At 41.6% G+C, this 21471-nt stretch overlaps 3 protein-coding genes across 3 annotated transcripts in view; 1 reads left to right on the top strand and 2 right to left on the bottom strand.

Annotated features, from left to right (window-relative positions):
• The first annotated feature begins 1667 nt into the window (after positions 1-1667).
• bmp10 (bone morphogenetic protein 10) lies at positions 1668-5734 on the top strand. The gene is made up of 2 exons (XM_023397642.2): positions 1668-2514; positions 2928-5734. Exons 1-2 carry the CDS (start codon positions 2115-2117, stop codon positions 3995-3997), a joined length of 1470 nt encoding a protein of 489 aa, XP_023253410.1. The 5' UTR covers positions 1668-2114; the 3' UTR covers positions 3998-5734.
• Positions 5735-8522: 2788 nt separating this feature from the next.
• Positions 8523-12729, bottom strand: ch25hl3 (cholesterol 25-hydroxylase like 3). Its single transcript, XM_023397618.2, has 2 exons — positions 12051-12729; positions 8523-10289 (listed from the first exon to the last, which is right to left on the bottom strand). The coding sequence occupies exons 1-2, from the start codon at positions 12491-12493 to the stop codon at positions 9938-9940; spliced, it is 795 nt and encodes a 264-aa protein (XP_023253386.1). The 5' UTR covers positions 12494-12729; the 3' UTR covers positions 8523-9937.
• A 3516-nt stretch (positions 12730-16245) lies between these two features.
• Positions 16246-21471, bottom strand: part of erlin2 (ER lipid raft associated 2) — a 16510-nt gene continuing 11284 nt past the window's right edge. Inside the window, exons 9-12 of the mRNA XM_023397743.2 lie at positions 19549-19640; positions 19369-19458; positions 17116-17195; positions 16246-17019 (exon numbers count right to left, since the gene is read on the bottom strand). Coding sequence (XP_023253511.1) covers positions 16840-17019; positions 17116-17195; positions 19369-19458; positions 19549-19640 — 442 coding nt within the window. The 3' untranslated portion in view covers positions 16246-16839. The remainder of the gene's footprint in view (positions 17020-17115; positions 17196-19368; positions 19459-19548; positions 19641-21471) is intronic.

The raw sequence follows: 21471 nt of genomic DNA, 5'->3' as shown, positions 1-21471 counted from the left end.
CGAAGGAATGAAACTAGCTAGTGAACACAGAGGAGCTTTTAACTGCCAGATTTTTCCCTCAGGAGTTGGTGACTAAATCAGAGCTAAACAGATGGTAAATTTATTGGGCAGTTAGTTTTCGACATGCTTCTATCCCAAAAAAACATAACATTAATGAATCAAAGATGAAAACCATGAAATCTGGAAATATCACATAACAGCACCAAGTATCCTCTGTTGGAAGGTTGAGTTCAAAAATAGCAACCCTGGCCTCTTCATAAATCCTCATTTCTTACACCATAATAGAGACCATATGGTGGGGCCTGATCGTGTGTGTGTGTGTGTGTGTGTGTGTGTCTGTGTGTCTGTGTGTGTGTGTGTGCAAAAAGGACATTGCCATTATCAAGCCTTCTTACGGACATCAGGAAGATGTGATAGTCTGTTGTGGCAGCAGTTTAACAGAGCGACAGATAACAGCACGTCTGTCAACTGTCAGCCTGGCAGATGAGTGGCAGAGGCAGGAAAAAGTTCATTCCTTCCCATCTCTGTGCAGCGCCGCAATCAGGAGTGTATCTGCAGGTCACACAAAGAAGCTCAGGAATGAAGGACGGTTGCGTACTGGGACGAGGGTTCAGATGACGAATCGACAGTTATTCAAATATGTAGAGGAGTCAATGATATTCTCATCATCTCAGTGGCAGTCTGTGTCACCATGTACAGTATATCCATACATGCAGTGATGACTGGGATGGTGTCTTCATGAGTCACCCAGTTTCTGTAACCGTCACATTTCACTTGTTGCTGACACCTTAATCCAGTGGTGGGGTCCTTTAGGGGCTACCTGGAGGTCCCCAGCGAAAAGAGGAACTTTCACTATAATTCCATCCATAAGTAACACAATGACACAATGTGTGACTACTCTGGTCATGGCTTTGAGACACTTTCTGTCATAAAACATCTAAAAGCAAAAATCTTATGACATGGGGGTCCGTGATCTTATTAGTTTCAGTTTAGGGTCCTTGATGTGTAAAAGTTTAAGAACCACTGCTCTAATCTGTAAAGTTCTGTCTACCCCTCATCGTACGTGCGCTTGCATTTTTAAGGAACCTCTTGTGCACAGACACTGTCCATTTACCAGAAGAGGAAGTGCACACAGAACATTTCAGCTAGCGTAACATAACAGTGTTGCTTTGTTGAATGAACATGAATGATTATTTTGTGCTACTCCACTACGTCATCATGAGCTACTTGAAATGGTCTCAAGACTCCAGAGCTCCGTATCTCTCATTCTGGATCATTAAGGCCTCACACCCCATTGCATTTCAATTTCATTTGGACAAGTGTTGTCTAATAGATATATCCTGTTACATTCAACAAGATCAACAGACCCTTGGTGTATTTTGTCAAAAAGAAATGCTCAATGGAGCCTAGACAGCTGCTCGCAGAAGTCCACCATTTACAAAGCAAATAAACAAATGAAGAATATCAACCCCGGAGCACCCACCCAAACAAAATAGCGCTTCCACAAGGAAGAGGCTACAGGACAGTGTTTACAAAATCCTCATTAAGGAAGTTGTGAGATAACACATGTGCATCACACAAAGTTGAGGGCATGCACGCACACACACACACACACACACACACACACACACACACACACACACACCAGCAAAGAGACCATAAGCACTGAGCAATGCAGAGCCCACCATATCATAGATAAGGGACAGAAAGAAAGAGCAGGGAAGAACAGAGCAGAGCTCAGAGACAGAGACTGACAGAGGAGAGGACACAACAGAGATGAGTCGGACGGACAAAGACAAGCCTCGGCCACCCTGTCACCGGAACTGCCGCCCTGTCACAAAGGACATCAAAAGGTGTGCATGAGAATAAATACTGTGAGATCTGGAGGAGAGCAGCAGGAATACACGCTCCTGCAGAGAGGCTCACACTGGTCAGTGCAAGGGTCAACAACACGAACGACTACTGCCAGGAACCAGAGCTTTCTGAACACTACTTAAATTGACCTTTGGATTAACAGGTCCAGAGATCACAATCATTTTGTCTTATTGTTGCATCAGCTCATTCAGAGACAACCACAGAGGGCATTAAATAGACAACAGCACATTGTTTTTCCCATGGCGAGCATTTGGGTCTCTCAGCTGGGAACCAACTGCAGCTCCAAGACTTTGGTTTTGCTGTTTTCCACCCTGCTGCTTCAGGGGCCTCTCTGTGGCGAGAGCAACCCAATCTCAGGCACCCATCAGAGGCATCGCCCCTCTCCAGGGCTGGGAGACGGGCACGGAGGGGTGGTGGATCTGTCTCTGCTGGAGCAGGACGGCAGCGTGGACATGCAGAGCCTGCTGGAGAGCCTGAAGGAACAGTTCCTGCGCACTTTCAACCTGTCGGGTCCTCCGATGCCTCCCGGGAGCGCACGAGAAGAGCCGCCTGAGTACATGATGGAGCTTTACAACCGCTTCGCTAATGACCACACAGCCATGCCATCTGCCAACATCATCCGCAGCTTCAAAAATGAGGGTACAGTTCACTTATTTTCTACTATTTTTATCCGAATATTATTTGTATTTTACTCATCACACTCTTGCCTGCAAGACCAAATAATAGTGAAACTGGGGGGAAGGTCTTCTTTCATACATTTTTAAAGTAGACTGACTTCAAGCACATACCAACCAGATTTTAATTGATTGAGTCCAAGCCTTAGCCACAACCCCGTTCTTTGTTACTTCTCTTTGCAAGGTAATGATCATATGAAAATGGTTCTTTATGTTTAAATAGAAGTTTTTTGTTTCCCAATTAAGGATGAAAATGAGAACAAATATTCATTAGGTTTAGGTTTGGAAAGAGTTAAGATATATTGCAGGACTCTGAAGACATTAAGAAAGACAATCTGTACAGAGGTTTGACATGGACTCCTTATTTCTCTTCCCCAGATTCATCTCCCAGTGTTGTGGGTGTTGGAGGAGTGAGGCGTCATCCTCTCCTCTTCAACGTGTCAGTCCCCGATCATGAACGCATCACAGCGGCCGAGCTTCGCCTCTACACCCTCGTTCAGACCGACCGCCACCTCTACGCCGGTGTCGACCGCAAGGTCACAATCTATGAACTGGAATCGCATGACCTGGATGACAACATGACTGACGGGAACAGCATGAGGGGAGACGCATTCAGAGGGGGAGGGGAGCGGATAGAGCTGGTGGAGTTGGCTTCACGCCAGGTCTACGGCACCGATAACAGCTGGGAGGCCTTCGATCTCACCGCTGCTGTTCAACGCTGGCGCAAAACTCACCACGGCACCACACACCGGTTGGAAGTGCAGATTGCCAGTATGACTAATGATGATGTTCAAGGTGTGACAGAAGACAACAAAGACACGGATCCACCTGAAGGAGACATGAAGATCGACACCAGCCCTGAGGAAAAACACAAACCCCTGCTGATTGTTTTCTCTGATGACCAAAGCAGTGATCACCGTGACGACAAGCGCGAGCTGAATGAGATGATTGACCATGAAACCTCTAACACGGTTCTCCAGAATGACCTGGGGACAAGCCTGTGGGGTGAGCTGGGGAGGCACAGGGAGGCGGGAGATGAAGTAGCTGAGCCAGACGAAGAGGACCTCATCCAGATGCGCTCCAATCTGATCTACGACACAGCCTCCCGCATTCGTCGCAATGCCAAAGGCAACCACTGCAAGAAACAATCTCTATACGTAGAGTTCAAAGACATCGGATGGGACAGCTGGATCCTGGCACCCACTGGTTACGATGCCTTCGAGTGCACTGGCGTTTGCTCCTTCCCACTGACGAAACACGTCACACCCACCAAGCATGCCATTGTCCAGACGCTGGTCAACATCAACAGTCCTCAGAAGGCAGCACGAGCTTGTTGTGTGCCCACCAAGCTGGACCCCATCTCCCTGCTGTACCTGGATGACACAGGCGTGGTCACCTACAAGTACAAGTTTGAAGGCATGGTGGTGGCTGAGTGTGGCTGCAGATAGTCCATGCTCTGAGAGAGCTGAGCTCTGCGTAAAGTCTTACAGTAGGAGGAAAGACACTGAAAAGACAATAAGCTGGACAAGGAGATAAGCCAAGAATGTCTTCACCAGAGGGACGACTGTTGGAATCTGTGTAAGGGTTAGAGACTGTACTTCATCTTACACGGCCAAAGTTGAATATCAGTCCCCATCATTTGGACAGTGGACACACAATGTGCCGCAGATCTAGAGTCAACAATAGTGATACCAACACGAGTAAAAAGGCACAAGATTTACCAAAGGAACAAACCAAGCACATCCTACTGTGTGCGCAGCCTGGTGGGAACTAGTGGGCCGGCTGTCCCCCACCCTCTACTTCCCCCTGACATCTGTCTTCCTCTCAACTTATCTCTGGCCTCCCCACTCGATGCAAACACTAATCAGCACTTCATGTGTCCTGGTGCAGTGAAATGACCTCCCAGAGGCAACCTGACAAGACATGAACTCTGTCGGCCCACCTCCCGCCTCCTGCGGCCTCCTGATACGTAGGTGCTGTGCAGGGGTCCCGGTGGCAGGGTTATCTTCCCCAACCCTGTTTCCCTACTTCACATGCCTCTTTTCCACTCCCCCGAGCTACAGCGATAGCAAGGTGTTGCCGACTGAGAAACATGTTTGCCAACACTCAGGCTTGGAGAACTGGATGCCATTCTGGGCATCTTTTGAGGTGGTGGGATTGAGGGGAGTGGAACAGGACAAGGGGGCAGAGGTTGACCACATTCCTAGGCAACAAACTATCTTAACTGGCTCAACCCACTGACCTAGCACCACATGAAGCCAACATATCTTCAACTGAGTCATCCATCACTTTTATGTTAAAAATGGCCTTTTTAATTGTCTGTAAACTAAAACCAAGAGTGGGGAGGGGAGGGGGGTCACCTTGTCACATTCCCTTTATGGATCCCTAAAGGAAATACAGTTCTTTTCTTTTGTTATAAGCCTTTGATACCTCTGCTGCTTGTGTCAAATAAAAGACTATTTATTGTTCTAATTTATTAATTTTTACAACAGAGTAGATATATATGTAAATTTGTAAGTTACTTAGGGTAGAGCAGGTTTCGTAACCATGACAACGCATTTGCAGCACAAAATGAATTTTGTTGGGAAGAGAAATGGTAACAGTTTCTACAACAATAAAGAACAATTGATGAATCTCAAATGAAAAGTTGCCTTAACTATTACTCAACAACAGATTCTTACTTTTTCAGTTTACACACCATGTTAAGATTGACTAATATCAAGATGAACATAAATATTTGGAGTTAAAATAACAAACTGACATTGTTTTTCATTTGTTTTTGTACATGATCTCTTTTCCACTTTACAATTAATCAAAGCATCTTGGTCTGTGGCCTTTCTTTTCCATTTTTAAGGAAGAAGACCAATGATATAATGCACTGCTCACATTCAGATCAGTCGCTGCAACAGTATCAGCTTACAGGTCACAGTTCATACATGACACACAAACAAAGAACCATGGGAAACTTGAGTGGAGGATCCGCTAATGAACAAAATGGATGGCCTGCTGCTCACGTTGACGGCGAGCAGATGCAGACAAAGATCTGGACTCGTATCTCTTTCTGTTCTCACTACGTTTTCTGTGAGTGTTCAACCAGATCACAGGAGCAGTGTGTTGTTGTTTCCATGTATCAGTGGACACTGAAGATGTAAATAAAGGATACAGATCAGATTCATCCTCTGAAATGTGTGAAACTTTCTATTGCTTATTTGTGGTTAGGAATGTGTGTCACATTGTATGAAAAGTGAGACCTCAGGAGGTGAGGTCAAGGAGGAAATTCAAAGATTAAGATACAGACAGACACATCAAAACACACAGTGAGATATAGACAGTGATGTACAGATTGGATTGTGACAAGCATGTGAGTGTAGAACAGATCTAAGAGAAAACATGGTCTGCAGTGAGTTAATACTGACTCCTTAATCTACTTTGGATGCAGTTCCACATATTTGCTCATTTGCCTTCTTACCTGCAGTCAGACTGACACCACTCTCATGTGTGTATGTTAGATATGAGGTACGTAAACTTAATTTTTTTTCCCTGTTTTCCGTTTCCCAGTCTTTGTGCAAAGCTAAGCTGACTGTCTCCTAGCTGTAGCTTCAGAGTGTACCGACAGATATGAGGCAAGAAAGCAAACACTATAAGCACATTTCCTTCGGAGATTTTTGCAACAGTAACAGTTGTATGTCTCAGGCAACTATAACTAATACAATAATAATGCCATAGAATCCTAAAAGCAGGAAATGAGGTAGCATTTTAGCACTTCTTCTCAAAGTCTATGGGTTTTTCGAATGGGTTTTTGGTGAAATGACTGAAACAAGGTCTGTGGTTAACACAAGCTCAAGACAGCGTCACATTTTATTCTACGACATAAAATATGTGAGTAAATACCCAGATTTCTTTACACTCTTACGTCTCTTAAAAAGGCCAGTTGCTAACAAGTTGCTAACAAAACCAATCTACTTACCAGTCCAATCTTTTGCAAATTATTACTAACTTTGTAAAAGGCTTTTGTAGAAGAGGTCAGAGCTAAATCAAACTACAAATTGGAAGTTTAGTGGTGGTTACGTTGAAGTCATGCGACCGTGGTGTAGTTAATTTATAGCCTAACATTAGCTTTTGTGTATTTAGGCTTCAAAAATCATCTTACAAACATGTAAGTATCATGAACTTTTGTTTGTAAAAGAGATTACAAACAATCTAAAAGCCAATGGAAGAATCCTATTGTATTTTTTTTCCAAGGAACCACTGTGACGTTAACATCTGGGGTGGCCTCCAAAAATACGTCATTCCTGTCACACTGTTACAAAATAATGACTATGTATTGCCTGTGTTACCTCCTAAGTGTCCAGCTTTGACAACATGATCTAATATGTTGACTGTGCTGTACATACACAGATTTCACATTTATAAGCAGCCAAACAATGTGTATCGTAGCCGAAGTTGCAGCTCTTGAATCCTGTTACAGTAATGTTTGCGGCTTAAAGCTTCCTCAGGAAAAGTCTTTGGCAACAGCCTACTAATGACAAGTGCAGCGAGATGTTTCAGAAAGCAAACAAGTTGGGCACTGACTGACCTCCCATGTAAGATGGGAGTGAAGGTCGTCTTAAAATGGCTACAGACCAGAGGGCAAGAAACTCAGTTACTGTGACAACAGGCAGCCTCGGCTATATCAGGCTCACTAATTGGATATTTACAGAATGGTGGAAGAAATATGAATCTGGCCTTTGTCACTGAATGGAAAACATTCAGGGAATATGAATGGGAAATCTTTAGTATTTGCTCTGATGATAAGTTTGGCTGCAGAGCGCCCTGTGCTTCCTCTCTCTTTTGTTTTGACATCTCAGAGTTTTATTCTGTGTGCCTGTTGTTACGCTGCACAGTTTGTTATGGCTATAACCTTGGTGATTCATTCAGGACACAGTTCCCAACGTACAGACAGTGCTTCAAAATGCTCCACTGACTGACAGCATGATGTTGGCTGCAGGACGTCGACGTGTGTCTCGCTGTGAACGTGTGTTTTGGTGTGTCATCCAGAACTGCATGGCTCGCCCTGACTCTGACGTGGGGTCTGTAATAGGGCCTGATTGTTTCCGGTTTGGGTCACATTTATCATTCCATCTCTTGGCAACACCACCACCACCCAGTGCTTATTTCTCTCTCGTTCCTCGACTTCCCTCATTTCCCAGGCATTTACACAGCCACTACATGATGTTCATATGAGCAAGTACCTCCAAATGTAGAAGCACGTTTTAACAATTTACGATCAACTCCGATGTTGCGAAACTTCAAAAAGCCTATTGAAAGAGCCTGTAATGAAAAGCAGATGTTCGGTGTAGTGAATATGCAGGCCAAGTTGTTATTACCGTCAAAAGGATTTCTCAGCAAAACTGGTTGAAGGCAAGTCAGGACAGAAAAACACTGTCATTCTTCATTAAATTCAATGACTTTAACTTTTCATCAGAAATGCTCAAAATTAAATCAGCTGCTGCCTGTGAGTTAAGTCCAGTTTATGTGTTGTAAAATCATGCTTAGAAAGACACAAGAAGTGAATAATGATGAACAATGAGTAAGAATACAAGCTTGTTATTGCTACAAGGCCCCACATGGTGAGTCACACGTACTTCATCTCTGATGAAGTACATGAAGCTTGAGCAATCTCATGCGCTTAAGTATCGTTCTTTGTGTGAAAAGAACATGAGCACTGAACAAGATGCAGATCCTGACATGACCGCAGCTGACTCTGAGGGATGATGGGATTTAAAATGTGTTGACAATGCCTCTATATAAAAAAGCAGGTTACCCCTAAAAGGTGTCTGATTTCTAAAAAAATAAACCTACATGGCTTTGATTGCTTTATCAAATCCCTGTGCAGCAAATAATTCGAGGCAATGAAATACAAATCACCAAACACAGCAGCGCAACACAAGTCTGAACCTGAGATGAACAACAAAGCACCAGTATGTGTCCTGCTTTTGTATATTTTCTCACGCTCATCAAGCCCACGTTGGTTTTATTTGGAAAAACTTTACAACCATGTGTGAATGACCAAATATAGCACTCAACATGATCATTACAAAATACTTGTGCTAGTACAAATTAAACATTACATAAGAGCTTGGGCACAAATAAGTTCACTTTAAACACATTTTCATATGTATATAAGTATCCAAAATGTCCATCTATGCCTTTGAAATCTTTTTAGTTTGCCTTTCTCTTGACTACACACATTATCAGCAATGACCAAAAGAAATCCGTCACCTATCAGCTGCCTCACGCCTACAAAATTATGAAAGCATACAATTCCATTCAAACACACACCCACGTCATGAGGTCAGTTGCACATTAGTTCAGGACGTTTTTCATCCCTGTGCTACATTCACTTGCTAAGGACAAGCCATAGACATGATCTTCCAAATACCATTGTCTGGATTCATACCAGGTACCAAGCACTGCTGGGTGCATGAGACTTGTCCAGAATCTTAGTGAACTTTAACATGTATAGTCCTGTTTAGGGAATGATGCAGTATACTTATTTCAGATACAGTCAGTTACATTTGGTATTTTGTGATCACGTGTCTTAAAGTGCCCGTGTTCCTGTGTTGTGCATTTTAGGCCCCCAAACAGAGCTAATTACAGCGGAGGCCGGGAAGAGTTTGGTTAGTTTTAGCCTGTTGCTGGGCAAATTCTCTTTGTATGTACAGTAAATAAGCGTTGGTGCAGGTTTACTAACATCCTGCTGTAATCTTTGCTGCAGGATGTTCATGCTGTGCTTCAGTCCACGTCCATGTTCCTGATCGGATTCAGGCTCAAACATGTACGGATGGATTTGATAAGTTTCATTTCCAATCAATTATGTTACGTTACGTAGTTTCACAGGTATCTCTCAGAACCTCCACACTGGTTAGAGGATGATGCAGTGCTCTCAGCAGCTGTGTGTGCTGACTCCAGGCAGGCTTCCAGAAGTTCTGCCAATCAAAAGGAAGTGTTTTTTTTTTTTAAGGAGTCCCAAGGTAATGCTGCCTGTTTCAGTGAGAGGCTCAACTGGACTTCATAGGAGGCAGAGACAGAGATAAATTAAGACTTTTGTTAACCATGAAAGAGTCAAAGCTGCTCTAGTGGAGTCCCAGAATAAAAATGTAGAGCTTGAAATGGGCATATTTCGTACCTCAAATATGTCCCCTTTATGTCTTGTACAATGTCTTGTATGTTACTGAAATGTCCAACGTGAATGTTGATATATCCCTTGTTATGTGTGCATATGAAAAGCTGATCATGAGTAAGTAAAATCTGCAGAAAAATCCTTCAATGCATCTTGACAGTTAGATGCAGCCTGAATATGTAAACTCCCAAATTGCTGCATGTAACTCTGGATGTGAATCCAGCACTCATCCGTAGTATGTGCCAAAGAGGTGGTCCCAATGGGTAAAGTAGGGAGCATAGTTTCTGTTGTACAGGCTATGGTGGGCTTGGTGGAAGGGGGCTCCTCCCAGAAAGGGCAGCAGTCTGTGCAGAGCCCAGGGCAGATTGTAGCCACAGTGGTCTTCCACCGCCATCCAGCTGTTGAGGAGATGAAAGAGGACTTCACTCAGAGGGTGGCAGCCAACCACCCAGGCACTGCTCAGAGCCAGCAGCAGCAGAGACAGCAGCTCAGCAGAGCTGGCATCCTGGGATGCAAGGGCGAAGGGTGTTTGGTGCTGGTGGTGCAGCTGGTGGATGTTACGGTAGAGCCAGGGAACCCTGAATAGGAATACAAAAACAGCTGCCTCTGTTTATACTGTTACCATAATGGAAAATCACTAGAACATTCCCAGAATAGTGTAATGTCAGTGTCTCTGTGGTGGTCTATTAACTACAAGATGAGTTCTACTACTTCTATTAGTGCTACCACCAGCAACTCTCAAAACACACAGGTTCAGATTAAAGGGGAACTTCCCCCAAATTTACACATGGACATCAGCTTCCTCCTCCCTGATGTCATAGTGACGCCTTTAAGGTTATCTCAGAAAAAATGTTAGTGACTTAATTAGTCCGGACTAAAAGTCAGGATATCTCAGCTTCTTCTGCGGCTTTAGTGTTTACAATTCTTTTCTTTTTTTGTACTCAATCCTGCACAATTCATCCAACTTTATGGATATAGAGTGTAGGAGCCATTTATTATGTCTATGTGTTTATTGTTGTTTATAGGTTACGTCAGGCCATATCAGGGGTGGTAGTGGTAGGTGGTAATGGCAGGTGTAGTCTATATGTGACATGGGTGACGAAGAGATCGCAGGGTTTTTACGCTTACACGCCCGACACAGGAAGCCAGCCATTACATCAAATTTCACCTTTGCAATAGAAAATACTGTTAACCGAACTTTTTAATAAAGGAGAACTTAATCTAACAGTAAACATTGCCTGGACCTCCATTCTTGGAAGCGCGTTAAACCAAGGTCTTCTCCCGCACCCAGCCGGGTGGCTAAAATCAGGTCAGGATAGTCACCACACACAGTACTAAATCTGGAGTACTCTTTTTAAAAAGTGCATATTATATACCAAATACAATACCAGAATCTCCATCAGTCTGTCTATAGTGATGTGTATTCTTCCTATAGTTCTTTCCTATAAGAGATAAACCCGATTGATGTGATTGTGAAATAAAAAGTCAACTGTGGAGCTATCTTACCTTATAAAAACACAGTCTGTTGTTTGCCATTGTAATCCCATTTAATGTCATTTATCAAATCTGTGCCTGGCCAGGAGGAACAGATCTGTCATTGTCCCACACAGTTCATCAAGACAGATCATCTGTTCCTCATAAACTGGAGATTTAGATGGAATTGAACCAATTATTTCAGTGTGGAGAAGCAGTACATCATTCTTAAATACCAGTGATGGAAGACAAACTCTGATGCCTTACTTACGTTAAAGTAGAAATACCGCAGGACAGAGTTTAATATACTTTATTACAAGTAAAAGTCCTGCTATCTAAAATCTACCAAAGCAAAAGTGTGTAATTATCCTCAATAAACTTTACATGCATTACAAAAGTAAAAGCACCCTCTATGCAGGTAAAATCATTTCTATCAGAATATTACTGTGTATTATTCTACTGGATTATTATTACTGATGCATTAAAATGTAAACATCATTTTATTATTGCAGCTGGAGCAGATTCTGGATATTTTACACACTGCTGGGTGCTCTGTGTTATATAAGGTCCTAAGGTTTTCAAAATGTCAGTATGTGAAGTAACTATCACTGTGAGATACATGTAGTGGGGTAAACATGTCCCTCTTAACTGTAGTGCAGCAGGAATTGAGAAATGTAATAATATTAATAAGACCTGCTTGGCTGGGACAATGGAGTGAGCATTAATACTTTAGACTGTGTGGGGTTCAGGTTCGTTGTTATACTTTTGGATCAAAGTTGCCGACAGCTGATATTTGCGTGCAGACTCTTTAACAGCAGAGTGAAGGTGATGTTAGTTCTAACTCAGCATAGGCGCGCGCTGCTCACCTGTGCATGGAGAAGTGCCATATGAAGAAGAGCATGTCAAAAAGCAGAAAGCACGCGCAGACTTCCACAAAGAGCTGCCAGCAGGACGGAGCCAGCGCCGGTAACGAGGGGCTCCGCAGGGTCTGCAACAGCGCGGTGGCGGGAAGGACGATGGTCAGGTATTTGAACAGCACCCTCCAGAAACAGTAAAACCACCGCAGGATAGACGGCGGCGATCCCGAGCCCGCGGCGATCCTCCAAGACCGGACCTGCTGACAGACGCTGCCCAGCGCGTCCAGCACGAAGAAAGGTGCGCAGAACAGGACATGCGTCAGGAAGGCGCACAACGCAGGCAGGTAAGGTGACAGCAGGATCTCCTCCTGTCCGTTTCTCACGTGCTCCCACAGCCCCTGGAGGACAGGCGCGCACGCCACTCCATGATCCATCGACGGTGTATCCATCATAGCCGTCACCTCTTCACCACGACCTCCTTACATGTTCTCACGTGTGCTGTTCCTCACAAAAAATAACAATTTTCAGAAAACAGCAGCTGTTATTGTTCCCCTCCAGAGATAATATAGACTCGTGCGTTATGTGTCTACACTTTGCATGTGTTGCAGAAGTTCTTCTCTTGATAACTTCTTCCAAAAAGTCCTGGAAATAGGTGATTTAGGTGTTTTTTCCTCGGCTACTGTCCCGCCTCTTCCTGCAGTTGGACAATATATTCTCTTCACTCCGAGGTGGGAGGAGCCTTAGACCGATCTTATCTAAATAAAGCCAATTGATACTTCGTTTTTCATGTCTTCACCAGAAAATGCGTCACTGTATTGTTCGAGTAACAACCCCTCCATGTCACCTGTTAGCTGTGCGCAGCCACCTACTCATGTTGCTGGGAATATGAGGGATTTCTGGGAGAGGAACTAGTCACATCTTTGAGGACATCCTCAGGTGTTACATGATGGAATCAGAGAAAAACTGAAACAATGAGTCAAGTAAAATGATGATGACGAGGTCATGTAATGAAGATTATGCCGTTATGAACTGATCTAATGATTCATTCCCTAATCTATTCCCCAGTGACTTTTTGTTATCTTTGATAAAGTCATCCATTAGACAGGAACCAGCATTTTTATTATTTTTCATTTTATTCCTTCTTTGTTCGTTACTTTGTTATTAATAACTCAGGGCTTCATATATCCCATTGTGGAGTTTCTCCTCTGAAAAGTCTCAAATCTTTTTTTTCTTTTTTAAAAACAATATATTAGAAACTCTAGGGACATAAAAGATAAGAGTACTCCATTCTTCCATGTTTTGTAATTGTACTGTAAATCTGTCCTTTAGAACCTGGAAAAAATACTTTTCATTTCCATGGATTCAGTGGAGTTTGTTAAATTAATTTATAATGGCAAATGCAAATTATAAAGAAGTTTTCATGGTATAATTATGACTTAAGTGTACTTTTTTCAACATTCAAAATAATCCGGTAACCAGAAGATTTACATAGTGTAAGTTTTGTTACTTATTTTCCTCCTATATATCACACTGCACTTGCAATGTAAATAAAACAATTTTAATAAGGCCAATGATTTCTAAAGATTAACCCATAGTACTTTATTGTCATATGACAATATCTTGATTTCACATTTAATATCTTAATTGTACATTCAAAATTGGAATCAAGGACCAAGTCAGTGCAAAACATTTGCCTTTCAAGTCATTGTAAATCTCAATTAGTCTGAGTAATTATAATCAAAATGAGTCACTGCAGCAGAGAGGCGTGAGAATCACGGAAAAGAATGACTGTTTGATCATGATAAATGGAAGTTGTATTGGGTCACAGTGAATTAAAGACAAATGACATTTAGCTTCAGAAAAAAAAACATTTTCTCACTTGCAAAAAAAAAAAAAACAACCCTAAAAACATAACAAGCTCCCTGAATCAATGACAAAACAATGCCTCGCACCAAATTTGGAACTACCTTGACAACTGAGTCAGTTCTCTCCACTATGCCGAGCGGTTCTTTGGAAAACACATAATTTGATCGTTCGCTCATTGCCATGCATTCTGTGACACAGCCCAATGGTTTTTGGTCCAGATAGTAATAAGAGTTTATAAAAAGGGTTCTGAGGAGTTGACAGTGAGTAACTGACTCCTACAGACTCAGATGGCAGTAACTACGACCTCTTCCTCCTCATATTGCTAAAGACTCATAACTGCACATATCCTATAAAGGTTCTTACAGGACATACATGAAATGGTTTCATTTAGTGATATATATTAAAAAAAACTACATTCAGCTAAAACAGCAGAATGTAGCTGATGTCCTGTGTCGGAGTCCAAAAGCTATCACATCCAAACATGATCTTCTCCAAGTGGGCGCTGTTTAGAATAAAAATCCTGAAGCAAAACAAATGAAACAAACAGTTGCACAAATATAGTCTCCACTAAGGCTACAGTGGGAAAAACAGTGGTTCAGATACTGTATATGTTTATAGCAAAATGTGGTGCAACTTCATGCAGTTGCACAAATTCAATCAATATTCAATATGTCCTCTGTGCTGAAAAGAAATTTTACAAAAACATATAAAAACAAACAAATGGAGTGATGATGTTACATCTCAGAGCCACAAAGTACATCCATCATCCCTGCAATTTGTTTACAGTGACATATCCGGTCAGGGCAAGTATTTTTCAAGATGTTCAGAGTAAGAAATCACAGACCACCTTCCTCAGAGAGACCCATATTTGGTCTTTTAAAAGTAACATTTCAGTAATTTTCTAATCTAATCTTGTTAAGTCTTTGTGTATAGCTTCTCCTCCAGGATTTATGCGCTTCAGATCTGCCCTGCCCTTGACTTGTGGGAATATTGAACATGTAATTAAAAATAACAAACTATATTTGGATGTTTTTTTAATCCTGGGATGAAACTCCTCCATTCACAAAACTTTGAATTGTTGTTGCAACTGACTATTCCCTAAACTCCTCCGATAAACACTGATTATCCTTTAGTGGTGTGCAAGGTGGATGTAGAAAGAGTGATATAATCTGCATTTTAAGAGTCAGAGGGATGATGTCTTTTTTAATCACCTTTTGAAAACTGAAAATACAAGAACAAAATGAGTTAGAACTGATCAAACAGTGTGTTTACCTGCTGTAACGTAGGCTGCAATTGGTTAGCTTGTCTGGCTAACCTAGCTTTACTTCCAGGGTCAAGAGTTAGCATATTAACTAAATACATTATTCTGTGAGGTTAAAAGGTAATGATTTAAAAAAAAAAAAAAAAAAAGCCCATTCACAACGAGCACATCTACTTTGTTATTTACCGCTCTGTGTTAAAGCTGGTCCTGGATGCTATCAGAGTCTAGGCTAATGTTAGCAGCTCTTTCTTGCATTTGGTGAAATACCTGCAACTCGAGCTAAACTCAGTGTCCAGGTTAGCATTGCGTTTGTACTGTTAGTCCTGGTAGGTCCTCATCCCTCATCCAGCTGTATCTCTTTGAGGGCAAATTATGAAAACATGAGCAGCTGAGCAGCAGAACAGGATTACTCATGTCCGTAACTCACTGACTCATTGACTTGATGAATGATAAGAGTGGACTGATAAGTTACACCACTTATCCAAAGACTTTCCAAATTGGACAGGTTCTGTTAGTGGAATTTTACAGTCTGCAGGGTTACTAACTTGGGGAAGTTGTTGGTAGTTTTTTTTTTTCCCGTCAAAAAAAGCACTTCGACAGAAAAGAGCTATCTGTAACACTAACAAGCTCTACCCTGCAATATATTTCCATGTCTTGTACGCTTCCAGTAAACAGTCAGCTGACTGTTTACTGGAAGGTATACCTTTAGCCTCAGTCTCTTAACTTGATATTACTTAGGGAGCAATGAAGTGCACATTAAGAGATCCTTTTTACTGGGTACTTATTTTTATGAATTACATGGAGCTAATGTTAGCTGAATCCATTAGCTACAGAAATACTGCTAGTGAAAGTGGCTGTTTCAGAATCACAGGTCGGAGGCTTGAAATGGGAAACCTGCTTTTGTCTACCTCTGTCTGGAGTGTTTTCAAAATGACTAGCAAGAAAGGTGAAGCAACAGTAACTTGGAGGGATAAGACTTAGCGAACGGTCAATTCATGTAACGAAGAAAAACTGTGACTGAATTCATTGCACCTAAAAGCTTGATTAAGATGAATAATAATTACCCTGCCACTGAACTTGATTAGAAAATATTTTTGTGTTTTATTCTTCAGAACAAATGGTTGCGAATATCAGTGCATCAAATGCTCAATTAGGACACATTTCACATAAAGAGATAACACAGTGTAAGCACATAAGTAGTAATGGATTTGTGATCTGTGACGTTGTGACTGGGTGCACTTTCCACACGGACTGTTAAAGCTGAGCAGTAGTAGGGACAATTCCTTTAAATTATTGTTTTTACTAAATGTCAGTCTTAAAAAGGAGCTTATCATACACCCACAGGTGATGCTATTTAAAGTAGTTTTTGCTCCATCTAATTTATAGTTCTGAATGCAAATGATGGCATTTTCTGTCAGAAAAAACAGAAGTATGGGAAGCCTCAAAAATAATTTGGGTCCTTTAATCTGAGGTAGAAGATTTTGACTTCCTACTCAAACTGTCAAAGTGATTTCTAGCAGTGATTCTGAGATGTTTGAGAAATACAGGCCCTGGTCAGCAGAGCTTCTCTGGGCCAGAGGGCGAACCTGCAAGCCAGCCAGCCTGTGGGCCAGGCTACTGCCCTCCAGCAGGTAGTCCTCCATCCCTGGGTGGTCCTGTGAGTCCCATTATTTAATCCAGGTCCAGGATCTGCTCACCCACAATGTCCATGGCTGCAGAGGCTTTTATGGAGCTCCCTGCAGAGCCAGAGTCCACAAACATCTGGGGTATGTCATTCCCAAAGTAGATTTTGCTGTTGGCTGCGATGGCCTTGTACTTCATGAGCTGCAGATACTCTGGTGTCAACTTCAGCTGCAAGAGGGGCGACAGAATTCAAATTACAAAACAAAATGTGTAGAGCTCTTTGTCCTGGCTAACATGAGATGTATGTTTGTGTCATCCCTTTACCTTGTTGGCCTCTGCAGTTCTCTGTGCTGTATAGAACTCTGCATCTGCCCTGGCTTTCTGCCTGGCCAGGAAAGCACCGTCTATAAATCACAAACAAACACTGTCAAGAGTCAACAGCAGCAAGATGGTTTGTACAGTTCGCTCTGCTTTACAGCTCAGAAAGCAGGAAGGAGCTTTGAAACAAGCAAGATCCACTTTAACAGCTGGTTCCCGGCTCCAACAGCAAACCAGTTCTCAAAACAAACAGGGCTGTGGAATAAGCACACTTAGAGTTTTTTACGATTGCTTATACACAAAAATGAAAAATAATGCACAGATTTTGAAACTCGATACACAAAGAGCAAAATGTCAGCCCAGACTTGCACCACTATACTCACATCCTCGGCTGCACGCTTTTTGCAAAACACCAAACACACTTCTCTACATTAGACCCATCATTCAAAACTGAAAGCCTTTCTGTGTTAATTGCTAAACACTGCCACTGAAACGCCAAACTCAATTAGCAATCGCCTGAACTCTCCTGAATGCCCCTGTGTAGACACGTGTAACCAATCAGATCAGACAGAAATCACAGGGTTTCCATTAGCTGAAAGCCATAATCATCAAAACTGAAAAGAAATAAACACTTGAAATATTTCACTCTGTGTGTCATGAATCTATATAATATATGAGTTTCACTTTTTGAATTGAATTACTGAAATAAATGAACTTTTCCATGATATTCTAATTTATATATTTTTTGTAGGAGTCAGGTTTGCTCTTTGGTGTGCACAACAATGGAGGACAATTTTGGAGAAAGAATTAGAGGAAGAGGTGTTCGAGTAAGAAGAGGAAGAGCAGGAGGAGAAAGAGGCAGACCAGAAAGAGGAAGATGAGCAAGATGACACACAGGACAGGGAGTGGCGAGAGGACAGGTCAGAGGAAATCAGACAATTCTTACAGATGAGATCAGGGACAGGATAGACAGTAACTGAAATACTGTATGGGCAGACTGTATTTTACAGTACAGTATGTTCATGTCATCCTCAGTTCAGTATTGAGAATAAAGAGATTTTGTTCCCACAAATGCATTTGTGTTCATATTTACAGCATGCTACAAATGAAGAGTGTCAGAAACATACAGTAATAGTGCTTTTATACTCAGCATATATCATTAGAAAAGTAGAAATGTGAAAACTGTTTAGATTTAGCACAGTGGTGTGCAGTTGGCAGTGGAAAGATGTATATATTTGGTGTTTGTGTGTTAAGTTTGGAAGTTAAAGTATCATTTTGTAGAAGTTTATATAGTTTTCGATGTAGTGTTTGCTTTTGCAAGAGATGTTTTGTATTCTGTGTATACGGTTTCGGTTTGTGTGTGGAGCACTGACAAACAGGGACATAGTTTCAGGAACTGCTTCTGCAATAGTGAAAAACTGTAAATATTGTGCTGCCATAATTCATGTTGTTACTAGTCAAACTTACATCTATATCTGTTAGGGCTGAATGATATATCTTTATCATATCTTCATTTAGATGTGAACATGCGCAATTTAATATCGCAAAAGGCAACAATATTTTTTTTTTTTAACCTGTTGATATTCAGACTGTAGGAGTACTACACACATGCTACCTAACTATTATTAACTGGTAAAAGGCAGCAAAACATCCTTTCATTCATCATTCACTCTTCTGACATTTCTTTATTTGTGATGCAATTGTGAGGAAACATTAGAAAACCAGGTTTTTACACGTGGACAACTTGTGCTGCTGGAAATGAAAGCTTAATTTTAACGTTGTCAACATGATGAAATTATTTGATGATGAGTTAGAGCTGAATAATGTGCATAAACTTGCCACTTTGGGTTACATAACCTTCAAAAACGAGCCACAACTTACCTGTGCGCATGCAGGAATGTGTGTGCATCATCATCATCAGGTACAACTTTTGTTTCACACATTCTTCTACCTTGTCAAAACCTGGCGACTACATAACTCAGACATAAGATTTGGGTGTGTTATGTTGGAAAAGGTCAGTGACTCTTTGAGTCACCTGCCTGAAGCAGGGATGAGGAGTGTGTAATAGAGGTATGGTTAGCTCACTTCTTTCCAAATACACACCCCCACATTCTTTTGACTTTCAAACTTCAGACCCACTGACTCAAGTGACATCACATGAGGACATTTATCAGACACAGCTCCTTCTGAAATGTAAAATCAGCAGAGTTCTTCTTTAAGCAAAGGATCTGAGAACTTCCTCCACTACAGAATACAAACCTTCGATTTGAGAGATCCTTTTTTCAGTTTCCTTCTCCATGACTTTCTGCCCAAACTTGATCTCTGCCACTTGAGCCACTTTCTCAGCCTCTGCAAAAGACAGAATCATAATTAAACAGCTTGCAGTGTGGTTTATGCACTTTGCCCTGAACAACCATCATTTTCCTTTGTCTTTCTCACCTATCACAGCTTTGATCCTCTCTGTCTCTGCCTCCTTCTCCACAACCTTCTGTGTCTGTTGAGAGATCAGCAGCTTCGTCTTCTCGCTCTCCCTGCAAACATTAACACACACTTTACCATCGAAGGCTCTGCACACGCACACAGCATTTCACAGAATCCTCAGGACTTTCTTCACAGCAGCTTGGTTGACATTTGCTTCACTTTCCTGTTGGACAACGTACACCTTTATCATTCTTATTGGTGTGTTGAGTTTGGTGACATGTTATTTCTGTGGCAGTGCTTTCAGTCATCTAGCTACTTTCAGCTGCTCATCAGTGCCCGGTGTTCACCAGCCTATAACATCTTCACTCCCTCTCTCTGCATGCACCCCATTGGTGATGTGACAGCTTTAGTTACTGCTGTTACCCTTTGTTTATTCTACCCATCCTAAAACACTCCCACACACACACACAGACATGGATGTAAGAGCTAGGCAACATTATTCCCTTTAACATGTGCAGAGGCATAATTAGACAGTATAACCAAAATCTACTATTTAAATTTAATTGCCTTCAGTGTTGGATTTTGGCTGACATGAGGCGTCCATGTTTGTTTACCTTTCCAGGAACTTGTTAAAATGAAGCACCAAGTTGGATAAATTGAAACTTTTAGAAAAGCTTTCTGAGTAATTCTGACTTGGTTACTGATGTGAATGGTGGTTATTTATGATATGGTCAGAGACTGGTAATTACAGTAACTCCCATATGAAATGAACGCAGCATAAGACCTGAACACTCCACTCACTAACTTTAAATAACCTCACAGGTATTTTTTTGGCGATGGTCAGGACTTCATATAATATAGAGCTAGACACAGAGTTCACAGCTAACTGCATACTCCTTTGTTTTCAGTGATTTCTGCCTTCGTAAATATTACAAGGCAATGAATTATAGGTAATTCCCAGGAAAAACCCAGATTTACCAAAAAACATGACAGAAATGGTAATAAAATGACAGGGCCCTACGCAGTCAGACAGTGAGCCCTGACTAACTGTTTGGGAATGGACATAAAGCCAAACATTGAGGTTGGACATAAAACCTCAACAATTCCAGCTCCAAAATTCCCATCCAGCATCTGAACACTTGGTCATCCAGGGCCCATGGATGGTCTGCTTATCCACACTTGGGTGTCGAAGGGCTGTTCATCTCTCTGACAATCCCTCTAAATTAAAACAATCTAAGTGCTGATTTAAAGGAAAATGATGATTATTTCTTTACAGTGCTGGACACATTTCCAAAAGTTACAATCATATTTCAACTGCTGGGAACTGCTGTTTACATGACTGGAGCCCAGGGTACGCAACACCACTGCCCAGACTGTCACATAGGCTGTAAAAACAAATGTGAGCTAAACACATACTGGATCACTTATTACAAAGTGAAAGTAAAAGCATGCTCATTAGAAGTCTGACTGTTCACTGCATGTTAAAATTACATTTGATAAGAAGTGCAGTAAAAACAGTAGATCAAAGTTGGACTTTTGATGAAGACGCTTTTAGTTTCATTTTTTAATAAGTGGTTCAGAATGTGTAAAGCTCACATTTGTTTTAAAAGCCTGTGTGACTGAGGAGTGATGTTGCTTATCCCTGGACTCCGGCCGGACTGTCACAGTCTGTAAAAATAAATTTGAGCTTAAACACATTCTGAACTGTTTAACTGACCACTGCATAAAATGCAGTGGTCAGTAAAATTGCCCTTATCAAAATCACATTTGATAAGGGCAATAAATTCTGAGTGTGTAGCTCTGCAAAATCTGTTGGATACTGCAGGATAAAAATGGCTAAAAATAAAACTTTAACACAGAGATCTCTCACTCATAACTCAGCAATTAAGCTGGTAGGTAAATGCATATCCCACAGTAAATCTATTAAAATCAGACTCATCT

This window comes from Seriola lalandi, unplaced genomic scaffold (assembly GCF_002814215.2).
Source record: "Seriola lalandi dorsalis isolate HSWRI2012SDOR001 ecotype SW California unplaced genomic scaffold, Sedor1 jcf7180002054883, whole genome shotgun sequence".
Lineage (NCBI taxonomy): Eukaryota > Metazoa > Chordata > Actinopteri > Carangiformes > Carangidae > Seriola > Seriola lalandi.
The sequence above is the reverse complement of the archived record's forward strand: the minus strand, read 5'-3'. Positions and strand labels throughout refer to the sequence as shown.